The sequence below is a fragment of the Puntigrus tetrazona genome, chromosome 18 (genome assembly GCF_018831695.1).
Source record: "Puntigrus tetrazona isolate hp1 chromosome 18, ASM1883169v1, whole genome shotgun sequence".
Lineage (NCBI taxonomy): Eukaryota > Metazoa > Chordata > Actinopteri > Cypriniformes > Cyprinidae > Puntigrus > Puntigrus tetrazona.
The window spans coordinates 25,921,141-25,944,191 of record NC_056716.1 but is presented as its reverse complement, the minus strand read 5'-3'; the positions used below and the strand labels follow the sequence as shown (position 1 = coordinate 25,944,191).

General features: G+C 37.0%; 4 protein-coding genes across 6 annotated transcripts; 3 read left to right on the top strand and 1 right to left on the bottom strand.

Moving 5' to 3' along the window:
- Nucleotides 1–243: 243 nt before the first annotated feature.
- Nucleotides 244–3,463, bottom strand: hacd3 (3-hydroxyacyl-CoA dehydratase 3). The gene is given in 10 exon segments (XM_043264335.1): nt 244–277; nt 821–933; nt 1,041–1,168; nt 1,463–1,557; nt 1,559–1,571; nt 1,667–1,715; nt 1,807–1,971; nt 2,064–2,137; nt 2,210–2,252; nt 3,249–3,463. Coding segments are annotated over 10 exon segments (795 nt in total). The 5' UTR covers nt 3,330–3,463.
- A 638-nt stretch (nt 3,464–4,101) lies between these two features.
- Nucleotides 4,102–6,011, top strand: ppcdc (phosphopantothenoylcysteine decarboxylase). Its single transcript, XM_043265012.1, is given in 7 exon segments — nt 4,102–4,374; nt 4,877–4,913; nt 4,916–4,971; nt 5,108–5,236; nt 5,327–5,441; nt 5,444–5,494; nt 5,735–6,011. Coding segments are annotated over 7 exon segments (621 nt in total). The 5' UTR covers nt 4,102–4,227; the 3' UTR covers nt 5,821–6,011.
- Nucleotides 6,012–13,496: 7,485 nt separating this feature from the next.
- LOC122362779 lies at nt 13,497–16,261 on the top strand. Its single transcript, XM_043264334.1, has 2 exons — nt 13,497–13,678; nt 15,115–16,261. Exon 2 carries the CDS (start codon nt 15,155–15,157, stop codon nt 16,259–16,261), a length of 1,107 nt encoding a protein of 368 aa, XP_043120269.1. The 5' UTR covers nt 13,497–13,678; nt 15,115–15,154.
- Nucleotides 16,262–16,290: 29 nt separating this feature from the next.
- c18h15orf39 (chromosome 18 C15orf39 homolog) lies at nt 16,291–22,281 on the top strand. Of its 3 annotated transcripts, XM_043265064.1 has the most exons (3): nt 16,291–18,030; nt 19,258–19,294; nt 20,660–20,850. In XM_043265064.1, exons 1-3 carry the CDS (start codon nt 16,335–16,337, stop codon nt 20,709–20,711), a joined length of 1,785 nt encoding a protein of 594 aa, XP_043120999.1. In that variant the 5' UTR covers nt 16,291–16,334; the 3' UTR covers nt 20,712–20,850. The 3 variants fall into 3 exon arrangements, with proteins under 3 accessions (XP_043120999.1, XP_043121000.1, XP_043121001.1); XM_043265065.1 differs by lacking the exons at nt 19,258–19,294; nt 20,660–20,850 and having other exon boundaries at nt 16,291–17,725; nt 17,823–17,961; XM_043265066.1 differs by lacking the exon at nt 16,291–18,030 and having other exon boundaries at nt 20,660–22,281.
- Nucleotides 22,282–23,051: the final 770 nt, after the last annotated feature.

The following is a 23,051-nucleotide window of genomic DNA, read 5'->3' as shown; positions in this document are numbered from 1 at the left end:
GATGGATTGGATCACATACAGCTGATCATAATATAAGGGAGAAAAAGAAAAGCTGTCAATTACACTTGTACATTATACATTAATGTCGCACTTTCTCATGAACAGCCTATCATGTTTTTTTCTGTTAGGGTTAATCTACAGATTATGAACTCATACCTTCAGCTAGAACTCCGAGAGGATACAGCGGTATCCATATGGTGTATCTCAACAACTTCCATTCCGTCAACAACTTCCATTCCATTTTTACAAAATGCAGGCCAGCATGTAGAAAGGATACCTATGGTTCATTTTAAAGCTACAAATGCAAGATTTTTGTTCTTTTAAGTCTTTTATACTAACAAAGAGACATATGTATTCTTATTTATATATTGTCATATGAACTAGTTTGATTGCTTTCAGCCCTAGTTTTGAGGTACTCTGCCATTTCACTATTTGCACACGGATGAGTGTCTCCTAAGTGATAAGTAGTGTGAGCCCACAGGAAGAGAGTAACAGCGGAAGAAGTGTGGATAAACTGTGACTGTACAGAAACCACTTCACTGATGAAAGCAAAGATTATAAAAACTGCCTAAAATCATTAACCAACACATACACATAATTCTGTTGCTGTAATTTCAAATTAGGTTCTAATTTCTGCATATTTTAGAAAGAGAAAATACATTTCAGCAAACTAACGAGTGCAAATAGGAAGTTAAAATGATAAGAGGATATCCTGTAGATAAAGAATGTAAGCTACCCTCACACAAACTCCTACGTAACCTCACCAACAGCAGAAACTGCTCTTTTAAAAAACGTGCATATGTAACACACTATTAATTACCTGAATATCTCAATCATACTCCACAGATAAAAAACGAAAAAGACCACTGGCTTGTTCTGCATGTCATCTAATGTGCCAAATATGACAAAAAGGATGAAGTTCCTCCCCATCACCTTTAACAAGAGAAATGCAAGTATTCACTAGCATAGAATTGATTATTCAAAGCAGTATGTAAGTGCATTGGATTGGTTACAAAAACGTGAAAATGCACCAGACACACCTGAATGAAAGCAGGCATGACTCCAGTCTTAACCAACCCAATAGCAGGATTAATAACCTCCATTATTGCCAGCATCTGGCAGAAGTACATCACGTCGGCAATGGTATGGAATGTATCATAGAATGAATCTGTTGGGTTTAGAAAAAACAGTAAAGACCATACTGAGATAGACAACTATGTTTTCACACTTGAAACAGCACTTTACACCAAACCAATAAAAGCAGCTTTTCACACAACATGTTTCAAACTGCTCATATTTCATAATATAAATATGTACACACACATACAAAAATTTGCATAACAGACCTGCAGGCCTTCTAAAAAAATTCAAATGAGAAGCTTCTCCACACAATAATAACAGCTAAAAAGCAGAAGTGTATATTTAAACTGCTTACAAAATGAAGCTGAAAAACTGGACTAACCTTGCCCAAGAATGAACAGACGTACAGTCATGTTAACAAATATCCAGGAATAACCGAGGAACTGGACCAAGTTGTACATAAAGAGAAACCCTTTTCAAGCCAAGAAAAGCTGTAAACACATAAGCATAAAAAGAGTAATAAATACATGGGTATTATTTGGCAAGCTGACCCAATGTGTTTACTTCAAATTTAATATATACTCACGGTCCTTACGAACCCTCGACTCAATGCTGATTTTGTTTATTTTCTCTTCCTGTGTGCATAAACAGTTTAACGCATCAGACTGTGAAGCACTACTGTGAAGTACAGCAAACAAGTTTTTGGATATTAGTAAACCTTCTCACCTTCTCTCTGAGCTCCATTTCTGCATCTGACTCATCCAGCCAGCGGTCAAAATCAGGTGCTAAAAACAGTGGCTTCTTCTCTTGTTTAGTGAGTCGGTCCCACCAGACGTGCTCCTTCTTCCTTACTGTGATATTCACCTGCCGCTGGGTGGATTTGTGTTTCACCTGTGAACACAAACATTTTCACGTTCCTCCCGCTTCTTCGTTGTGCAACCGGACAAAATTCTCACAACGGTGTAAAGAAGGATGGCGGTTACCTCGGGTTTAACGGCTTTTAGGAATTCCAGACTGAATTCATATTCATTTTCTCCTTTTGCTCCATGCCCTTGTCCTAAAAGAGTAGAATGAGAGTCAAACAACCAAAGAGAACGAGCAACTAGCAGATGTTAGTCACGAAATGTACCTTTGAATTGAAGAATGTTCTCTTCTACGCCAATACTGAGATTCTATGCGACAGAGACAAAACGAGTACAAAGAAGTGTGAAGTAAAGTTTTAAGCTCCTCCTCCCACCGCCTGTTTCATCAGTAAAATGCCCTTAAATGCACCACGCATCAAATGGATATTATAATACACAGTTTGTAATAATAATAAAGCATCAGTAATGAATGGATTGCAATAAAAAAACACATTTACGTGAGCTGATTATTGATATTCCATGTTGTTTTTTAATCCCTTAAGTGGTTAGATTATTAAATGAGCACAATATAGCACTTTTATCTGCAGATAGCTGTTCCTAGCCATATTGGTATAGCCATACACAGCAATGGGGCATCCTGGAATAAGAAAAATGTCTGAGAACCACTGGTTTTTGGGGCTTGTGTTTTCAGGGTTGCCAATTAAAATGCCAAAAAAATTTTTTGCCTTTCTGACTTATTGAAGACATACTAATGTAAACAATGTAACAGCTTTCTTAACTGTTTTAACATTTATTTGCAAGAAGAGAGTCACATCAACCATTTTAACACCATACCACAGCAATAGCAATAATTTAGAGGACTGGTCAAACCTGCTTTGAAAAGCAATTAAGGAGAAAGGGGCAGATGCTCCTCCTGTGTCAGAAACTGGATTGTAAATAAAACATGCTCTATCATTGTAACCGGGCCAGATGGTTAGTAGGTCCAGCAGGATCAAGTCCTGATCTCCCATTCAGTAATCTTCATTTTTATTCTCTGTGACCTAGACTTGATGTCAACAGACCTACAGAGGCTATTGTTATTCAACACCATATCAATCTATTGATATACAACTTAACATTATTCATACAGTTCTGTAACATTCGATCTGGATTGGCATATATATATATATATATATATATATATATATATATATATATATATATATATATATATATATATATATATATATAAATAAAAAGCGAAAAGAAAACAGAATACGGAAAGGGCTACTATGTAATAATTGCCCCAAAACAAGTTTTTCTTACCTGTGCATCACTGATCTCCACTCGCAGGTATATCTCCCCATGCCGCTGCGCCCAGTACACGTGAGGTGTGAGAGCCCGCATCGCAAATATTCACATTAAATAACGCGCCTTACTCAGATTTAACAATGAATGACGGGCGATGTAAATCTTGCAACAAGCATCCGGAAGACGTTTCCAAGGATTCTGTCATTTGTCCAGAATATTCTTCGAGTGCGCGTGCGTGCATGTGTCACGACCGCAACACTCACCGCCCACTTGTTCAAATTACGGAAGTGTACAATGTATTATAAATAAATTACAAAAGGTAAAACGTTTCACTCCTTAAATCAAACCACCCTGTTCCGAGACAAGCTGCAGCATTTAAACATCGATTTAAAGAAAAATACATAAAACGTGCAAGACAATGAACTACGCTACCCACAAACCACTGCGAATGACGTGGCGAACAAACGAACGACAAGAAATATATACTGTGTACAAAACAAAACCATCAATTCATTGTTTTTTATTATATGTAGTATAAAATATTTACGATATTTAACAGCCTATGCGCGAACTTCCCTCAGTACTGTGGGTAGCACAAAGCACAAAAAAATTTTTATGCATTTTTAATTATATTTCATTTTTACAAATAAAGGCGTACATCATCTAATATGTAGGTATATTATCCATTTGATAGCTTCATACGTTGTTTTACTAGGTGTCTCCAGCCAGCGACGGCGCTGTGACGATGTGCGCAACAGCTCTAATGTTTACGGAAGTAGACAAATCTTGAAGAATGAGCCGCGGCTGACATGCACTGGCTGTAGATTTACCGCTGCTTAAATGTGTGAGGTGTAACTGTCCAATAAAATGTCTCAACCTAACTACATTTCAAATATGAATTATACAAATGTCATACCTCGCAAGAGAAATACTTTAGACAGGGGAAACTAACTAAATCTAAAAGTCTTATATAGTTAATAAGAATATTACTTATATGATGCAGCAGAAATCTGAATCTGATAATATACAACTGGACTTGCAAAGAGATGGTAGACAATTTCATGTTTTAGTTGGTTTGACCGGCAGTGTAGCTGCACTAAAGGCGCCTTTGTTGGTAACTCAACTACTTGAGATTCCAGGGGTAAGTGTATGTTTATTCAGACATAGTGCAAAAAGTTTCTGCATGATTTCACATTTGACCCACTGCTGTCGGTGAGGTTATTATGTTCATAATGTCACTGTCATTTCACACATTTATCCACTAGAGAGTGCTATTTGTTACAACACTATATTCTAATATGACCATATATATGAATTTCTAGTGAACATTTTTTTAAAATATGAAAATTATGCTAGTTCTCTTATAGTTTCTATCTATCATTTTTGTAATTGTAAATAATTTATTTTGATTCAAATCGATATTGCATTTTTTTTCCTGATTACATTTTGTTGTTTGTTTGTTTTAATGATTAATTTGGAAATAAGTAAGATAAATAAATATATAAAACATCCTTTAACTTCATGTGTATTTTTTCATACTTTTTTTGTTTTTTTGTTTTTTCATACTTTTTATTGTGAATTTATAATTATTTAAATTTGAGTGAATTTTGCATCAAGGTTATTTTTTCTGTTCTGTTCTCTAGGTTGATGTCCGTGTGGTCACCACGGACCACGCCACTCATTTTACGATATCAATGAAGTCCCTGTCCGTGTGTACACAGATAAGGATGAGTGGGAGGTAAGTACAGCCTTTGAAGAGGAAGCGGTGCATTTTCACTTTTCAGAGAACAACATAATATTTTTTTCCTGCTGTGGCGTTACATCAACAGCCAGATTGGCTACTGATAAGGGCTTTCTTTATATTTCTGTGCTAGATGTGGACAAATCGCTCTGACCCTGTGCTACATATCGAACTTAGACGCTGGGCAGATCTTCTAGTAATTGCTCCACTGGATGCCAACACACTTGGTAAAATTGCCAGCGGAATATGTGACAACCTCCTGGTAGGTCGTGCATTGATTACATTGTTGTGGCATTTTGTATAAATATGTTTTGATGCATTAGTATCTAAGTATCCATTTTGTTGATGACAGACATGTGTGGTGCGTGCCTGGGACACCAGCCGTCCTCTGCTCTTCTGTCCTGCTATGAACACAGCCATGTGGCAGCACCCTATCACCGCGCAGCAAGTGGCCACACTTAAAAGCTTTATTACATTGAGATACCATGCATTGCCAAAAAACTAGTCTGTGGAGATGAAGGTATCCTCTAAGAAAGTGCATGGCATTTATAAGGCAGTTGCAATGATAAGGGAAAATGGAACAGATAAAAAATTCTCATCAATGTGTGAAATCACTCATGCATTATTCGTTAACTGAAGATCAAACAGATGGAGTCTGGCAGGCTTAGATAAGCCTGCTCTTTGATCAAAGAAGGACTTAATGAATTAATGTTTCTTGTGTTTTGCCTCGTCTTACATTCCAGTCTTGCTTTCTTCACAGGTAAAGGCGCCATGGCAGAGGTTTCAACTATTGTAGAAAATGTCAAACAATACAGTCCAGAAACATCCCCAAAGACCTCGGACTAAACATATCAGTGATGAAGAGATTATTTATGGAAGCCCTTTTCCTAATAAAAATATATATAAAAAAAAAAAAAAATTCCCAGAATGAAAAATAAGATGTCTATCTTTATATGTTACACTTCTGACTTTTTTAAAATCTTGTTGATTAAATATAAACCCAAGAAATTCTAATAAAAAGGCCATAGCAGTCTTAACTGTTTTTAAGTGTGTTGGCATGCATGTACTCTCTGTGACCTTTCACCCAGCGAGGGCCTCAGAGGTTGAGTGAGGGGCCTCTGACCACAACAGCAGCGAGAGATTTTCATGAAAATAGTCTCAGATTGTGCTAGAAGATACTAATGCACTTAACACCTTCAAATATTGTTTTGTTTAGGTACATATCCTGTTACTGTTAGAAATGTGTTCCATGTGTTAATCATATGTGGTTAACCACCTTGATTCTCATTTGGCTAAAATATACAGAGAGCAAAAGCATATATATATATATATATATATATATATATATATATATATATATATATATATATATATATATATATATATATATATCTTCTTATTTCTAAAAGTGTTGAAATGTTACAGTTTCTAAAATGCAACATTTGGGGCTATGTCATCTGCCCTGACTTTTTAAGTTCCCTTTATTTTTATGCACATTTTTAGAATTACCTTCCCCAAGTAATATCATTCCAGCCTTCAATGGACTTTGCAGAGACAAATATGATAGATAGTGGTCATGGGAAGTACACCAGATTATGATCAGAAATGATTTTTGTCGGTATTTTAAGTATTTTAATTGTTAAATTGAACACATTAATTTTGCACCTAAATGGCATATAGTATTAATGGCTTGATTGTCTACTCTGTCTACATAATTGTTTCCCTCATCCTCAAGCATTCTTTTTGTGTCTTTTCCTCAAGGTAAAAGATTCATAAAGGTCTAGTCAACACACATGCCTGACATTGGGGTTAGAACAAAGGGTGTTTCTATGTCACTGCAGTTTAAGAGGATAGATAACATCCTGCTAATGTGTGTATAGGGATGAACAGCTTATGTGAACATTCACTGAACAATCGGTGAAAAATTTCTCCAGAACATGCATATATGTATATGTGTGTGTGTTCAAACATTCCCAAACAGTGGCTACTCACTAAACATGCTAAATTACTTTTTATGAATGAATCTATAGCTGTTGGGTCAGTCATAATGGGAGAGGATTCATACACTGGCACATAAAATTTTAACATTTAATCAAAACACTTGTTCATCCTCATTTGTTTAGCAAAGCAGCTGAGGTGTTGTCATCAGATGTAGTCAGTGCTGCTTTACACACAGTCTCCAGTCTGATGCGGTGTCCTCTTGTCATTGGCTGCCAAGTCTGACTTTAAAAACAGGTTCTCCGGAAGGAGGGGAAATGTTCCTCAAGCAGGTGTTGGAAGAGTGAAATCAACTGAGTGTAATGCAGCGGAGGCACCTATCTCTTTGCATGCTAAACGAGAGTGAAATATTTTTAGTCCAGTGTGGGTTGTGATCTGTGTTAGTCAAGGCCAGTTCACTGAAATGCACTTTGTGGAGGAGTGACAGGAAACTACATGGGAAACATATTTTGCGAAACATCAAGAACTAAAATATTGCTCAATTCTGGTGAAATGACGTCCCCTCCACGACGCAGAGCAAAATAAAACAATTATAATATTATAACAGTTTTTGTCCATGCCTATACCTTATGTTTTATTGTCATGTAAAATTTAAGGTATGAATTTAAACCACACGCAAAAAGGACTCGCATGCACACATGGGGCTCAGGTGTACCCCAACAGATTGCTTGATGTTGAAGGTGTCACTAAGGTTGAGTAAACACTTGTCACATTTCCTGCTCGTAGTCCTTTGGGGATGCTGACAGGCCCTTGGTGCTTCTTCCCCAGGCAGCTGAGAGGTAATACAGACATGGCTGATGTAACTCTACAGATGAGTGAACTCATGGCTCCTGATGACTGTAGCTCCTGAGCTGGCACGGTTTCATCACTCATACTAAACATATCGCACGGTTAAAGTAAACACATGCAAAGAAGCACGATTGCTGCTGCTGCTGCTAAAAAGGTACAGCTGTTAACCGATGGCAGGAAACGTCTGAGAATAAAACGGTTTTATGTGTTGGGTATCGTAAACTAAAAAGTTCAACAGCATTCATAAATCTAGGTTTACGTTATTTATAAATTATTTATAACACATTCAGTTAACTCTAACTCACTTGTGTGAATTTATTCTTAAGTTCATATTAAAAATGTATTACTAGGCAATATGAAGAAACTAACTATTGTTAAATTTCTCCAAATATGGAGAAGAAACAAACCCATCAACGTCTTTAATGATTTGAGGGTAAGTACATTTTCAGCAAATTTTCATTTTGAAATGTGAACTATTCCTTTAAGAGGAATGTGCCGACCAAAGAGCCACAAAATGAATTTTCCTATCTCCTAACATTAGTTTTTCCATTGTTTTCTTCCTTGTCCGTAGATGGTTATTTTCAAGATATTTCTTAACCGTAACTGTAAAACACCTTACAGCTTGTATTTCGGTTAAATAAAAATATGATTGAGGCATCAAATATTACAACTTCCAAAGCACCACATGAAGAACATCAGGGTTATTTTGCATCCTTTTTTTTCAGAATCAAAAAAATCATCTCACCCCACCCCCACACCTGAACTGGTTTTATTTTTTCACAGCCATCACATTAGCTTCTCCCTCTGAATATTTTTCCCTGTTTAGATAAAATGGCTATATTTATGTAATATATTTAGTGTATAAGTGCCAGAACAACGTAGCTAATAGAAAATATTCTTAGAACTTTGGCTAAAGCTTGTCTCGAAGGTTCTTCTGATAATATTAAAAATAATGTTGTTTCAATAATGTTTTTATGTTTTTAAAGAAAACATTCAAAAGTGATAAAACGGAACTTTCCCATAACGTTTGTATATAACGAAGAAAAAAAGCTTTCAAAACACCGGAACATGGTTGTGAACATGCAGAAATAGCATTTTGCTAATTCGCTGGGAATGTTAGCAAAATATTTTTGTTAGCTGGGAATTGACTTGGATAATCTAGCAGCATTGTTTTCGTCTTGTCTTATAGGCTTTTATATAAAGAACTCCTGGTGCCATCTGTTGATCAGCATTAATGCATAACACCATGGAAACTGAAGCACAAGGCATTGTAGGAAATCCTGCAGAGACTCTGCTTCTGAGGAAAGACCATCCCTTAGGGAACAGGGGGTCTTACCGAGGACATCAACTTGTCTAGGCTATGTAGAGGCAGTCTCGGCGGGGTAAAATATCATACACAGTTAACAGATATACTGTAGCGTTCATAGGGTATTTGTCTTATATATTACCGTTAGTCCACTATTTACTCAATAATTAACATACGTTAGTATATATGGTGTATTTTTCCAATATAATACATTTTGGTCCTTTGATTATACTCTGTATCACTCTCAACAGGTCTTTCTTATTGTATTTTGCAGGAGTCTTGTCTTTGTTGTCTTAACAATTAAATCTTTTGTTCATGGGGAACTTTCATGTTTTCTTTCCAGAAAATGAATAAATAGCTAAATAAAAGGAATAAAAATTGCACAACAATTACAATACACTTACACAGTAGTGATTAAAACATTTTGCGTGCATGTATCTGATTCACTCCAGATATCACTTATTATGAAGTAAACATACAATATAGATTCAGATAATAAATGACCTAGTTCTGGCCTCCTGTACCAATTATGGCCAACCATTAACTCAAAAAAGACGACAGGCTTCAATAAACAACAGACAGCTGGAATACGTTATCTCTGCCATCTGTGTTGCATCAAATCTGAAATGCAGAGATTCCTTAAAAAAAAATCTGACTTTAAAGAATCCTATAGATTCGCCTGGTCTCACATTATAGTGTAAAACTAGAGCTAGAATTTTTTAAAAGGATACATCATATTTTATCATACAAGTTTAGAATGACACGTGGGTGAGTAAATGATGTCCGAACATGTATTTTCTGAGTGATCTATCTCTTTAAATTTGAAGAGGGTTTGTAAATCATTTGTGCTATATCTACTATAGAGGTCTGTTCTGTAGTAAATAGTCGTGTGCAACAGTTTAAGTAAATGGATAACTGATGTACCTTATTTATGTGTGTGAGGTGATGAATTAAAGCAACTTTGTCCTTCCAAGCAATATTTACTTTTGCTTATCTGGGTCAGATACTTAAGACATCGTTCTGTGATTACAGAGAGCAATTTTCATAAGGGTTTCTGTAATTAAAGGAAGTGGAGCAGAAGTTATTGGCCATGCATGTTTACCCTTCAGCATTTATTATACAAGATGATACAATATCTTTGATGCTAGCATGCATATTGACAGCAAAGCTCTTGACCTTTGCAAAGACAAGGAGGTAATGGAACATACTGAGTGAAAGCAGGAAATGTTCCTTCCAGAAGATCTCACATTCATACACTTATTTTTAATAGATGTTAATTTCTGTACATTACCATTTTTTAAATAGTTTGAATCTTTCTGAGGGATGGTGTGGATCAAGTATTTCCAGCATATCTCTTACATATGAATTGGAAGTGCACAAACTTATTAGCAATTCATGATATAATTATATATAATTGTTCAGAAAACGTTTTGCACCCCTAAGAGACAAGTATGCTTAACTGCATTGGATCTCACTGTTTATATTGTGTTCCACAAAAGAAAGAAAGTCTTACAAGTTTGAAGTTTCATACGCTTATTGTATTGTTATATGTTCATTTGTGACTTTCCAAATGTCAAAAATAAGGCTACACACACATAAAACAGATACAAAAGCTGGTACACAAACTTTATTTACCCCAAAAGGGTGCATATTAGTACCTCAAAGTTATATATCAGTACAAAAAAGGTGGGATCTTGAAAAGGTGGGCTGTTGTAGTTTTTTTTTGTTTTTGGATTTTACAAAATATTTTATATATATATATATAAAAAATAAAGCTCAATGAACAAAACAACAGTAGTATTACAAAATTAATGTGACAATGCAGTTTCACCATTTTCTGGATTCCTCTTCCCATATAATGTGGGAATGTTCTCATCCATTGTGTAAATGTTCTTTTACACAGTGGATGTGAAACTTTTTTTCACTTTTGTGCATTGAAAATAATAATGACTATTACATTTCATACTCCAATCAGTTTGACTGTAGATAAACATAAACCTCCCATTTTTTTAGCGGCACCAACTTCCTGATAAGCGAGGGCCCTTCAGTGTAAACATTAAAACGCGGTATTATCATTCCCGCCGGCAATGTTTGGACTACCTATCAGCACTGTTATGAGTCCTAACAGGGGGTGATGGGGCTGGTTGCAACTCAGTAACTTTGTCAAGGAAAACATGAGCGTAAGCTACTTAGTTACACAAAGGTTTGACTCTTGAACATTTTGGTTGTGTCAGTTTGAAGATTACCCTTTAAGGCATGCTTGTGTCATTCCTGGTCATGGGAGAATCATGATATCTAATTTCCTGTTTCATTTTCTTATATCTTTCTTAGTTCTACATTCTTTTTAGGTCAACGTGATCCATTGTTCTGAAGATTTTGTCAGAATAAGCAGGATGACTGGACACATCTGTGTCTCAGGATAGATAAAAAGGGAAGTGTTACATTCCTCTACACAGAAATGTGGAAGGATGCCAGCGTTCAAAAGTGTTTTTAAATCACTTATAAAATAAAACACAAAGACCTGCTAGTTACAGAGCTGCTTCGTTCGGCCTCTAATGTATTCCTCTGCATTATTCTTTTCTTCTCAATATTGGCTTTTAATCTTTCATTTTAATTTTAATTGGCTACATAAATCAATCAGCTATAATTATAATTCCACACATTAAATAGATACTAATGTGGTGTGCTTTTATTATCACTCATGTATAACGTTGTAGAGTCAGTGTAAGCCAAACTAGGAAATTATAAGCCCATTATTTACTAAATGTTTATTAATGTTTTATATGGATATAAAACATACAAGGATATAAAACAACATACATGCGGATATAAAATATACAAGTATATGCCCTATTTTGGTGAAAGCTCGGGTTGCCAGCGTAATGGTTAAATGTTTCGACGCAGTGCGGCTTTGTTGTCATATTTTAACATATAAAGTCTTTTGTCACACAAACTCTCAGTTTCTGCATCTGATATTAAAAAGTGTTCATTGTAAAAATAAGTGTCGAAATAAAGTTATAATTTCTGGAACTTTTTGATGTTATTTTGCAAAGAAGAACAGGCGACAAAACGTGATGGTCAGTTTCTATGTCAAGTACTGACTGGTACTTTGACTCCTCCATGAGTGACATAATGGTTGAAGAAGCTTGACAAAGGAGTCCAGTTTGTCTAAGTACATTTTCTTTTCAGCTGAACAACCAAGGCAAGGTTTTACTAGCTCAAAACTGACAGTTAGTGATATTTCCACACAGATATTGGTGAATGGTTTTTTTTTAAGCATAACAAACCACATATAGGCCTACAGGATATGTTTGTAGCTCATGGCTGTTAAGGCGCTGCTGATAGTACTAACAACTTTTTTTTTTAATTAGTACAGTTTCCTGTTAAAACCACTGTTAATTTATACCACTGAAGTGACTATAAATCACTAAATAGTAATCAATCTACAGCACATTTACAGTATTTCCCAGTGTAGCAAAAAAATATATATATAGCCTACGCTAATCAGACATTTTCACTTTACTTCATCAGACACTTTTTTAAATAATTATTTAAAATGGGAAGATAGATTTGGTATTTTAAATTCTGTAAATATTTTTGTATTCTGTTTACAGACAGTGAGAGGTTTTTGCCATCAGGTTGAGCTGAGTTGTGTGACAATGTACGCTAAGGCATTAAAAAAAAAAAAAAAAAAAAGCTATTTTTTTGTCAAATTTTTCACTCAATTTGTTTTGCTGATCACACGATCTATACTGAATTAAAATGCAGATTTAAATAAGAATATAATGTAAAATGTAAGATTTTTTTCACAGACATTTTTGGGCATTACCTAACTTTCTGTAAAAGATTGTCTAAAACTGCTTCTTTTACTCAGTGCAAGTGTAACCATGGCAAAATATATAACGAATCAGAAAAAAACGAACATTTATGCTCGGCTTACAATTGTACTAAATATACAATGGTTTGTTTAGAAGAAAACCCTTATTTTTCAAATGAATCTTGTCTCAATGCCATGTCAGTCTTTATTGGTTAATGCAACAAAACAGATTCATGCAGATCATCTAACAAAACACACTTCCAAATCTCTTTTCAGTCTGTATTACCAATGCGCACTTGGGTGCTTCACTTAAATCACTGTACTACTGTGACTGGTGCAGTAAAGCTGCTGAAGTGAAACATGCAGTAGGCTATAAATCATAGAGGCCCGAAGCCTAAATGAGACCAGTTTCCTGATTTCCTTCATACTGTTTCCAGGCTGTAAAAAATATACTATACTATGCCGTGAGCGTTCATTAAAGCGTTCATTTAAGTTAAAATGTTTCACGTTCATGTAAAAAATGCAGCCTATCTCTCTCGCTTCGTTTAACTGCTGCCGCCTGTGCGTTGATGCCCCGCCCTGTTTCATTGTCGTCCACCCATTGGCTAGACGTGCTGCTACCGACATACTTTGACTGAAGTAACCTTTCGGAAAATAAGCAGAGGCGTTAAAACATGCTTCTATCTACTCTCTGCTACGATACTTCATCCGCGTCCAGATTGTTTGGGTTATGCTTTGGGGGTGTTTCGGTTGTCATGGATTGGTGCGGTCGGATAGGATACTCAGCGCGCGAGGTGAGTGTTCCCGCATAAACGAAAGTTTTCTGGAAGGATGATTAGATCGTAAACGCGTTGTCTAAGATCGACGAAGAGATGAGATACTAACATGGTCAATACAGAGAAGAAAGCTGACAACTGTATTTGGCACGGGTTTAAAGTATGTTACGTTTCAGCTACAGCTGTGTACTACATATTTTTTCTTTACACGGTTTATTCAAATGTATGTTGAGTTACGATATCTCGTGCTCTTTGTGGCGTTGGTTTCAGCCCAGTGTAAAGAGGTGTGATAAACATATTAAGGTTAATGTTGACGGAAGTTAACCAAAATACTCAAAACGTCCCCAAATGTGTTTTTTTTTTTTTTTCTTAACGCAGATTTGCATTAGCGAATTTGCATGTTCGCTTCGCGCGCACAATAGAGAATTGTCCTCAGTTTACGATGATGTGTGCGTCGCGCTGTATAATGTTGATGCGTACTTTTGATAACATTTGATAACTGTTAGGTTTCGGGTTTTAACAGACATGACGCTTTTGTGTTGCAATGGCATCATAGGCACGTGCAGCATATTTGGGCGCGTTCCAAATGTTCCATGCGACTATTGATGCTGCTGACTAGGAAGGCAGGTCACTAGGTTTTGACACGCAGCCACAGTATGCTGAAAGATGTTGGGGTTGTTTCATCACTTTTATACCTCTGGGTAGACTCATCTGGGGACTGGCTGTCTCCACCACTGATAAACCGCTTAAATCCACCTTCACTGCCACTGTCAAGCCTAGTGTTGCCCTCCTGTGAGCATCATTATGCTCTCTTTTCTCATTAGGAACGTCACCAGAGGATGTTTACACCTTTCCTCTAGGTGAACACCTTTAAAATGGTGTATAGTAGTAAAAGTCCAGTAAGGGTTTTTGATCGAAGAAAGATCAAAACATATGAGTGTGTATATAATATTATCTCTCTAAAATATTTTCTTCTGTCCTAAATGAATTCAAAATGCATATGACAGAACATTTGTACATATTCACACCTAATTGACTTGTGAAGCAGAAAGATTAAAACATATGAGTGTGTATATAATATTATCTCTCTAAATATTTTCTTCTGTCCTAAATGAATTCAAAATGCATATGACAGAACATTTGTACATATTCACACCTAATTGACTTGTGAAGCAGAAAAGTGACAGCTTTTTCTTGTTGTGGTTACTGCTCACATATGTCTCCCTAATGTTTAAAGCAACCTGTCACATGATACTTGTGGAAATAGAATAAAGAACTGTAAAGTCAGGCGACTTTTGACAACCACATTGCTAAATAGATAAACCACATAGATGAAGTGTGGCTGTGACTGTTTGCATAAAATTTTATTCAGATGACTGTAGAGCATTGATAACTCTTATTTTTTTAACATATAAACTCTAAAACTGAACTGTTGTTCTTACTTTCTTCTATAGCTATGATTTAGCTGGGTCAAGCCAGAGTCGGCAGTCCAAGATGAACAGTAAGCAGGGACGGAGCTGCATCGACCCTCTAATTCAAAGTAATATGGAAGGTGCAATGGGCTCTGTAGTCCCCACAGGGCTCCCTAAAGCTGACAGTCTTCCACAATATTCCCATGACAAAGCTCTGCCAATCAGCAGAGCGTACTACCCATACTCTCTTGGTGGACAAGATGCACTTGACTTTCCTTCTCCATGGGGTCCTTCAAAAACCTGCATTAGAAATGGGCCGAGCCCAGGGATCCACTCATCAGCCACCGAGGGTTCAATTCCAGTTCCAACCATTTACAGGCCTGATAAAGTCTCCTTCCCTGTGGATGCTGGTGGTGGACGCTGTGCTGTACCGCAAGAGTTGGCAGCCAAGCAAAGGTTGGCCTATTATGCTAGCAGTCCCAGACAGCACAGTCCCAGGGCGGCTGGAGTCATCTCTCCAGTGGCAGTTCCCAAGAGTCACACTGGAGGATCAGATGCAGAAAGCTGTGTTGGGTTGGCTATTCCAAAACCGATATATGGGCATAGCCCCTGCTGTACTGAGCGTGGATGCACTGCAGGGCACTACGGTGTGGAACATGGACCACAAAGGATGTCCCCTCGCATTTATGATGACGAATGGGCTGCTCATTTCAGTCGCTTGGCTTACCTGCATAAAAAGGGCCAGGAGGCATTGGCGCAACAAAGGGTTTTGCAGTTAGAGCACGGCGCGGAGGGAATAAAAGATGGAAAGACTGAGAGTTACCATGGTATTAGATCAAATGAGACAAGAAGGTCACTTTCTTTAATGCAACCGAGCTATTCTTACAACACTGCACATCAGTTTATTGGTTCCACACCAGAGTACTGCCAACGTGCCCCAGTTCCCCACAAATATACAAGGGTCTTCCCCACACTTATGACCCAAGGACATTGGCACACCATGGAGTTCCTTCGAAAATATATCAGGACCATCCTCGCATATCCAAATACACATCAATGCCTCCATGTCCCACTGTCTATTACCCTCAGAGTCACCACGAGGCTTACCAAGCGAATCCTAATGTTATTACAGATGAGCATGCTCAGCATCATCACATGGGTCAGTTCCATTCCCCTCGAGCTGACTTGATGTCACCATCCTGTTCTGTTGTACCCCACACCATCCTATAATTCCAAAATATCCTACTTATAATTCGTATAGGATGCATTTTAATAGTAACCAAGCACCAATGCATAATAAGCCACACCCACCTTTCCCAGTCCATCAATCAGAGCGACCACTTGATTTCTCCATACGAAGGGTGCAGACACCTGACTCCCCTCGGGAGCTTTGCAAACAGCCTGGAACCACTGGGGCTTTCCATCCTTTTCCGGCCCACTACAGACGTCTCAGTAACACCACTAACCTTGAACACTCAGAGATGTCTGAAACTAGCTTTATTGTAGACAGTTCCAAAGAATTTCCCACAAACTCCTGTGAAGATGTACTTAAGATAAGGCATTGTGTTTCAGATCCAGCTGACAAAGATGTATTAGCTAAAAGGCCCAGAGAGGAACTTGAAACGGACATGGTCAGTAAAAAGCAAAAAACTGACACAACCCATGTATTGTCAGATAATGAGCCTCAGTCACCATCCTCCCCACCCATGCCAGTTATTAATAAAGTTTTTAGCTTGGCTCCTTATAAAATATATTTCGAAGCTACAGGCATGTTGTCTTCACTAGGGAATTCAAAAAGTCCCAAGCCACAGCCTGAGGCGACACTGCTTAAACAAGAGCCGGAAATTCAAAACTGTGATGCAGAACCAAATTCAGGTGAAAGTGACCTCAGCTTGAAACAAGACACCCAGATGTCACCAGCTAACAGTGACATTCCAGTTGAAATGCCAGAGACTGTAAAGATCAAAAAAGAAAAATTGGATACAGATGAACCGGCTTGTCAGTCGGAAATGAAAGTGAGCATTGCTGAGGAGATGAATCATCAGGAGGACAGTTCTGAGGTCAAAGAGGAGCAAGGGGAGCCAGACATGAATACATCTGACTCTCTTCCTTGTCATGTTATAGTAAAGAGTGACTTTGAAGAAGAAAGCAATCCTTTCTTGGTAGAAAAATCTGAATCTTTAGCCACATGCAAGACTGAGATTGCTGTGAAAGACAATATGGACTACATTCCATTTTCTACGTTGCCCGCAACACCTCCAGTGCTGACTAAATTCTCCCTCACTAAAATCCCACCTCATTGCCTCAAATTGGCCAACTTTAAAATAGTCATCCCTGAGGTTCTGAAAGCTCCAGTAACCCAACCTGTTGAGGTTCCTCAGTCTCCACTAGAGACCAAGCCAATTATAAGTAGCAGCAAACATGCTCGTCACCAGTTTATGGAGCTTCATCAGTCTCTCTGTAGACTCATATACTGCTGCGTTAATCAAACCCCATGTCAGGACCTCAGGGACTGGTTATGCAGACTGGACCTTCGTGACTCAGGCAAAGATCAGAAGGTGTCTTGTCTCTTGGGCTCGAAAATGAGGGAGGTATGGCTGAAAGGTGATGAGATGGAAGTGGCTCTTAAAAAGGTGGTCTTCCAACTTCAAAAGTATGTTGAAAGCCGAGAATGTCCCTTTCCTCATGTCATGAGGGCCGGTGCGGTGTTCATTCCCATGTTGGTGGTCAAAGAGGTGCTGTTTTCTCAGGTTCAAGGTGCATTCATAGACCAGGTCCTGCAGGAGCATCGGGTTGAGCTCAGGCCCACCACCCTCACAGAGGAGAGGCAGCTGACTCAGCTCCACAGAAAGGCCTTCTCTTCCAAACTACGGAGACTTCTGTCCCTTAAACATCTGCCAGATATATACCCTGATGTCCTTAACCTTCTCTATCATGCCAGTGTCTGCAAGTTCCTTGGTGAGTGCTGAATGACTGATCTTTATTAGCATAGTAATCAAAAAGTGTTGAATTGTTGTGGAAAAAAAAACTTCTACAGCATCCACAAGATATTTGCATTGTATCCATTAATGGTTGATATCAGTGATTTATTTTTATTTTTATTTTTTTAAGGTATTAGTCCATATGATACTAAATTAGAAATAGGTCCTGTTTCATATTTAGATTATATCAATAACCTACATTAACAGTTAATCACGCTCTTTAGGAGAATCTCAAAATTAATACTATTTTTAACATTGTAAATTATACTGTTGTGCTAAATTTTCCTGTAGCTTTTAAAATAATTGTTTTTAGGTTTTTTTTTTAAGTACAGTTTAAATATAGGCAATAGTACAGAATGGTATATCAACCATGTATCATTTGTTGGCCATAACATTAAATATTATGTGAATTAATATTTACATATATTATTGTTGCATGCTTAAAAAACATTTTGGCACCCCTAATACAATTCTTTAATTAGATCATTGCTCAGTTTTGGATCTGACTGGTGCTGTGGTGATGATGGAGCTTTTATCTTTGTTGCTTAAAACATTACTGTGGAATTTTCATTTCAAGAAAACACTCATAATTATCAGACTTGTGGTTCCATTTTTTGGTAACCGGTTTCTTTCACAAGAACAGATAACATTTTACAAGCATATTATTTTCCATTTTCATGAAAACATTACTTGATGGAGGTTAATTTGGGGTTAAATACTATAATAACATTTGTAGTAGTTAGAAGGATGAATGTGCATACTGAAACTTTGTTATCATTTTAATAAACTTAATTTTCAGTTCCACGTTTCTGTTGTGCCTTTTGGATGATAGTACAACATGGATTTTGTACAACATTCTGGCTAAGATCTTGTTCTTTAGATATAAAATATTTAAATATTCTAATCACTAATATTACGGTTTAAATCCCAGTGATGTGTATGCTTAGCATATACTGTAAATGCTAAAAGTTATATAAATTTCATATTATTTGATATAAAAGCCTATTTGGTTTTGAACGGCCAGTTATTTGAATTATTTTAATATTGTATGTTTACATTAATTATTTTTATATTAAAATCAACCGTACATGGTGCATACCTGTAGTCCTAATGTTCATGTTTTGTTTTTGTTTTGTTTTTTTTTTTTTTTTTAATCATACTTTTGTCATACTTTTTTTGATTTGATACACATTTGTTTTTGCAGATTCCACTGCTACAGATGGTGTCCAAAAAATGCCCAGGTACCTTCTTATTACCTTGTCCCCAGAACTCCTTCTCCAATCACAAATAGTTTTGTTTAGAGAGGGCTTTATACATTTTTGAGCTGCTTATAGTTCCTTGTTGGTGCAGTTTTGTTGCAGGTGTGTTTCTGATCAGATATTGTCTGGAACGGAACAGTGATATGCTTTAGGATATATTTCAGTTTCAAGGAAGGAAGTTAATGTGCTTTTGGAGGTTGGAAGGAGTTGCCATATGCAGTGGCGTTGCATTTCTCACCTGCAGTGCCATTTACGGTCCTCCAGATTTAGACAGCTGTCTGTCATCAGTTCTGACACTCAATTAGTTTTACCTCTTTTGAACATTAACTCGCACATAGTTAATAGTGCAGCAGTTTTTTTTTTTTGTTTTTTCTTAAGACACACTTTTTTTTGTTTCTGTTCTATCACCTTTAGCCTTTTTAAATAATTTCTGACACATTGGAAAAATATTCTGTCGCGTATTATGTTTCACCAAATGGCCTATTGTTTTTCTTGTCATTGTTAAGTAATATTTTTTCTATTATTAGAAAACCAGTTTGATCACATTGTATTGATGTCCCCATCATGTTACCAGTCAAATGATATCATCAGGTATCATAAGGTTGTGTTCATAATGAAAACTGGGTCTTTAAATGCTTTTTTTGTTTTAAATCAACAATTTACACTGTAACATTTTCAAAATTCAGGCAGCAGCTAAAATTTCTTAATCCAATATTATCTCAGAATAAAATTACATTTCATTTAATAATTTCAGCCTGTAATATGAAACAAAATATACCTGGCTTTTTTGTTGAGCTCAAAAAAAACCAAACAATTAAACCAAACAACTTAAAAAAAAGCTATGTTCCATGAAAGTGGTTTGAATTTTATATTTATTTTTTTTTCTGAAAATCTTTCCTCATGAAGCTGATTCCATTGTTTAAGGAATTCTATTTTGAGTGATTTGTATAAATAAAGCTGAAAAAATGATCATTCTATTCAATCTGTAAATATGCTAATGAGCCTTCATTAGTTGATAGTTTACCCAGAAATTCTAATTCTGTCATTTACGCACCTTAAAGTTTTTCCAAACCTGCATGATTGTATTGCTTCTGTGGAACCTAAAAGATATTTAGAACAATATTGGAATATTTAAAGATAATATATAATTATGGAATGTATATGTCGAAGAAAGTAACTTGACGCTGACTAAATAATAACTTTTATCGTAAACTAGCAATATTCTGCTTTAGTCAATGCTAATCCATTCTAAGCCTGGTTAATTAATTTTTCTTTAATTATAATCTAGCTTTATACTTGTCAGTCAAGAAATGCTGATACTAAATTCCTGTTCTTTTCTTTTTACAGGAGTAGAAACCAGCTTAGCGTTCAAGAGCGAGAGCACGGACAGCTCAGATGAATCAGCCGGCTGTGTGAATGGCGCTGAGGAATTCTACCTCGAGTCCTCCAGACCTCTCACACCGGAAACCACATGTGTGGACAAGCTGGAAAAACAATTTTGCCTCCAGAGAAAGAAAAAGAAAGGCAGAGTAAAGATTTCCTCCAAGAGGACGTTTTTAGAGGAGACCAGTTCATCGTCACAAGAGGATGAGCTCACAGAGGAACCGGCGAGGTGGAGCGTCGTCAGTTCCTTAGACAGAGATGAATGGGAAGTGTCTCCTGTGACTTCCACTGACAGTGGACCACATGTGGAGGTAAAGATCGAAGAAGAGCCTGAGAACTCTGCCTGGGGGCGACCTTTGACCTCGGATGACTTCTCCTCTGATAGCACCGATGAAGAGACGGAAAGCACGTCATTGATGTCTTTTCAGAGCCGCAGATCCAGCTCAGCAGAATCTCAGAGCTTGTCCAAAGGGCCCTCCACCATGGTCCTCAAGCTGAGGAAGGTCTTCTACAATAAGGGTCGCGGGGGTAGAGTCACCCGCTACCAGAAGGTCACCGATTCTTTGGAGGCTCCCGCAAGGTTCAGACGCACAGACAGCGAGCATTACAGAAAAAAGGAACACAAATCCTCCAGGCACAAAAGATGCCACACGGACGGGGAGATTTCTTTCGGTTCGTACTCTCAAAGCCGTCCGTTCCTCTCTAAAAAACGCAGACGCAGATGGGCCCTGCGCTCCGCCGTCCAGTCTGCCCGTCTGGCCACGGAGAACCAATATCCAGACCTGGTGGGAAAGAGGATTCGCCATTTGTACGAGGAAAATGACAAAACAGAAGTGTGGTACAGAGGAGTGGTGCTACGCATCCATGAGCCACATACAAACCCACTGAAAACTGTGTTTGAGGTCAAATACGATAGTGAGCCCGAGTGGCAGTACTATCTTGAGCTGCTCTTAGACTATAAGAAAGGATGGTTGAAAGTGGAGGACTGAGTTTTGACGGTATTACTATTTTTATTTTGCACCGGAATACTGAAATGGTTTGAAAATGCAAATATACTTTGAATCGATAAGCGGCAAAGCAGTCAAAAGTCTTGAATTATTCTTTGCAACCCAAAAACTTGACATGACATGTTATTGTTGTATGTAAGCAGTGTATGTTCAGTTTCAACTCTTCTACATGTGTCTGGTGTCAATAATGTTTCAGTTGCTACTGTGAAGTTGTTGGCCTTTTTTTCTTTTTTTTTTTTTTTTTTTTAACGCAGAATTGTTGGCAAACATTCCCAGCAGGTGATGTCATAACCGTGTTTAAGGGAATACAGTATAGCAAGATGTTTAACTGTTTACAGAATTATTTTTTATATTGGCTGCTGTCACGTGTTATATACCTGACTTTTAACACCTTTGAAAAATGAAATCCATTTGGGTTGTTAAAATTCTTTGTGAAGTGGCTTTTTATTCAAATGTGCAAAAAGCTGAATTTTCAGCACCTCGATCAGACAAAAAAAAAGGCTGCTTAATATTTTTGTGGGTTTTTGAATGTTCGGACGACCAACCAAATCTATTTAAAATAAAATATTTTGTAACAATTGTTTTTACTGTCACTTTTGATTACTTTTATGTGTCTTTGCTTAAGAGAAGTATCTTTTAAAACAAATGCTGGCCCTCAAATTTCGACTAACCTGTTATTATTTCGCTAAAATAAGTGGAATAAGTGCTATCCTTGTGAACTTAGCATCACCAAAAATTTGATACTCCTCAGAAAGGTTACATAGGTATTACTTCATTACATTGGTCCTATAGGTTTAATTTAAAAAAAAAAAAAAAAAAAAAAGCCAAATATACTTTTAAGGAAATTAAGAAGGAAAGAAGTTGTTAGTCCTCATTGACTCCCATAAGTAGAGAAATACATACTATGCCATAACTGTTTGATTAGCATTCATCAAAATATCTTAATTTGTTCAACATAAACTAATACAAGTTTGGAACGACGTGAAGGTGAGTCAATGACAAAAAAGTAATTTTTTTAAACCATCCCTTTAAATTTCTTCTCACAGGGCACAAAGGTAAAGGGTTAAATATATATTTCTATATACCTGATCGATAAGACGATGTCCACCAAATCCAGAGCCCATGTTTTAATATCAGTTCTTCAATTTAGACCAGGGGTACCCAACCTAAAAACTCCAGCTCCAGCCGTGATCCAACACACGTCTATTATTAGGTGCTACTGGAGATCTCAATAAACAGTTTCAGTTCGATCAGAGCTCCAGAACATGATTGGTCACGCTTTGTTTAAACGAATCAGTTAATATTGGTCTCCCTCTGGTGGACATTTAAATTAAAATCCATCTCTTAAA

What these genes read in the sequence shown, in the direction of transcription:
- LOC122362779 (XM_043264334.1), top strand. Translation starts at nt 15,155, where the DNA reads ATGAACAGTAAGCAGGGACGGAGCTGCATCGACCCTCTAATTCAAAGT.
- c18h15orf39 (XM_043265064.1), top strand. Translation starts at nt 16,335, where the DNA reads ATGCATTTTAATAGTAACCAAGCACCAATGCATAATAAGCCACACCCA. An exon ending in CAGTGTCTGCAAGTTCCTTG is followed by an intron (nt 18,031 to 19,257) that starts GTGAGTGCTGAA and finishes TTGTTTTTGCAG; the next exon opens with ATTCCACTGCTACAGATGGT. An exon ending in GGTGTCCAAAAAATGCCCAG is followed by an intron (nt 19,295 to 20,659) that starts GTACCTTCTTAT and finishes TTCTTTTTACAG; the next exon opens with GAGTAGAAACCAGCTTAGCG.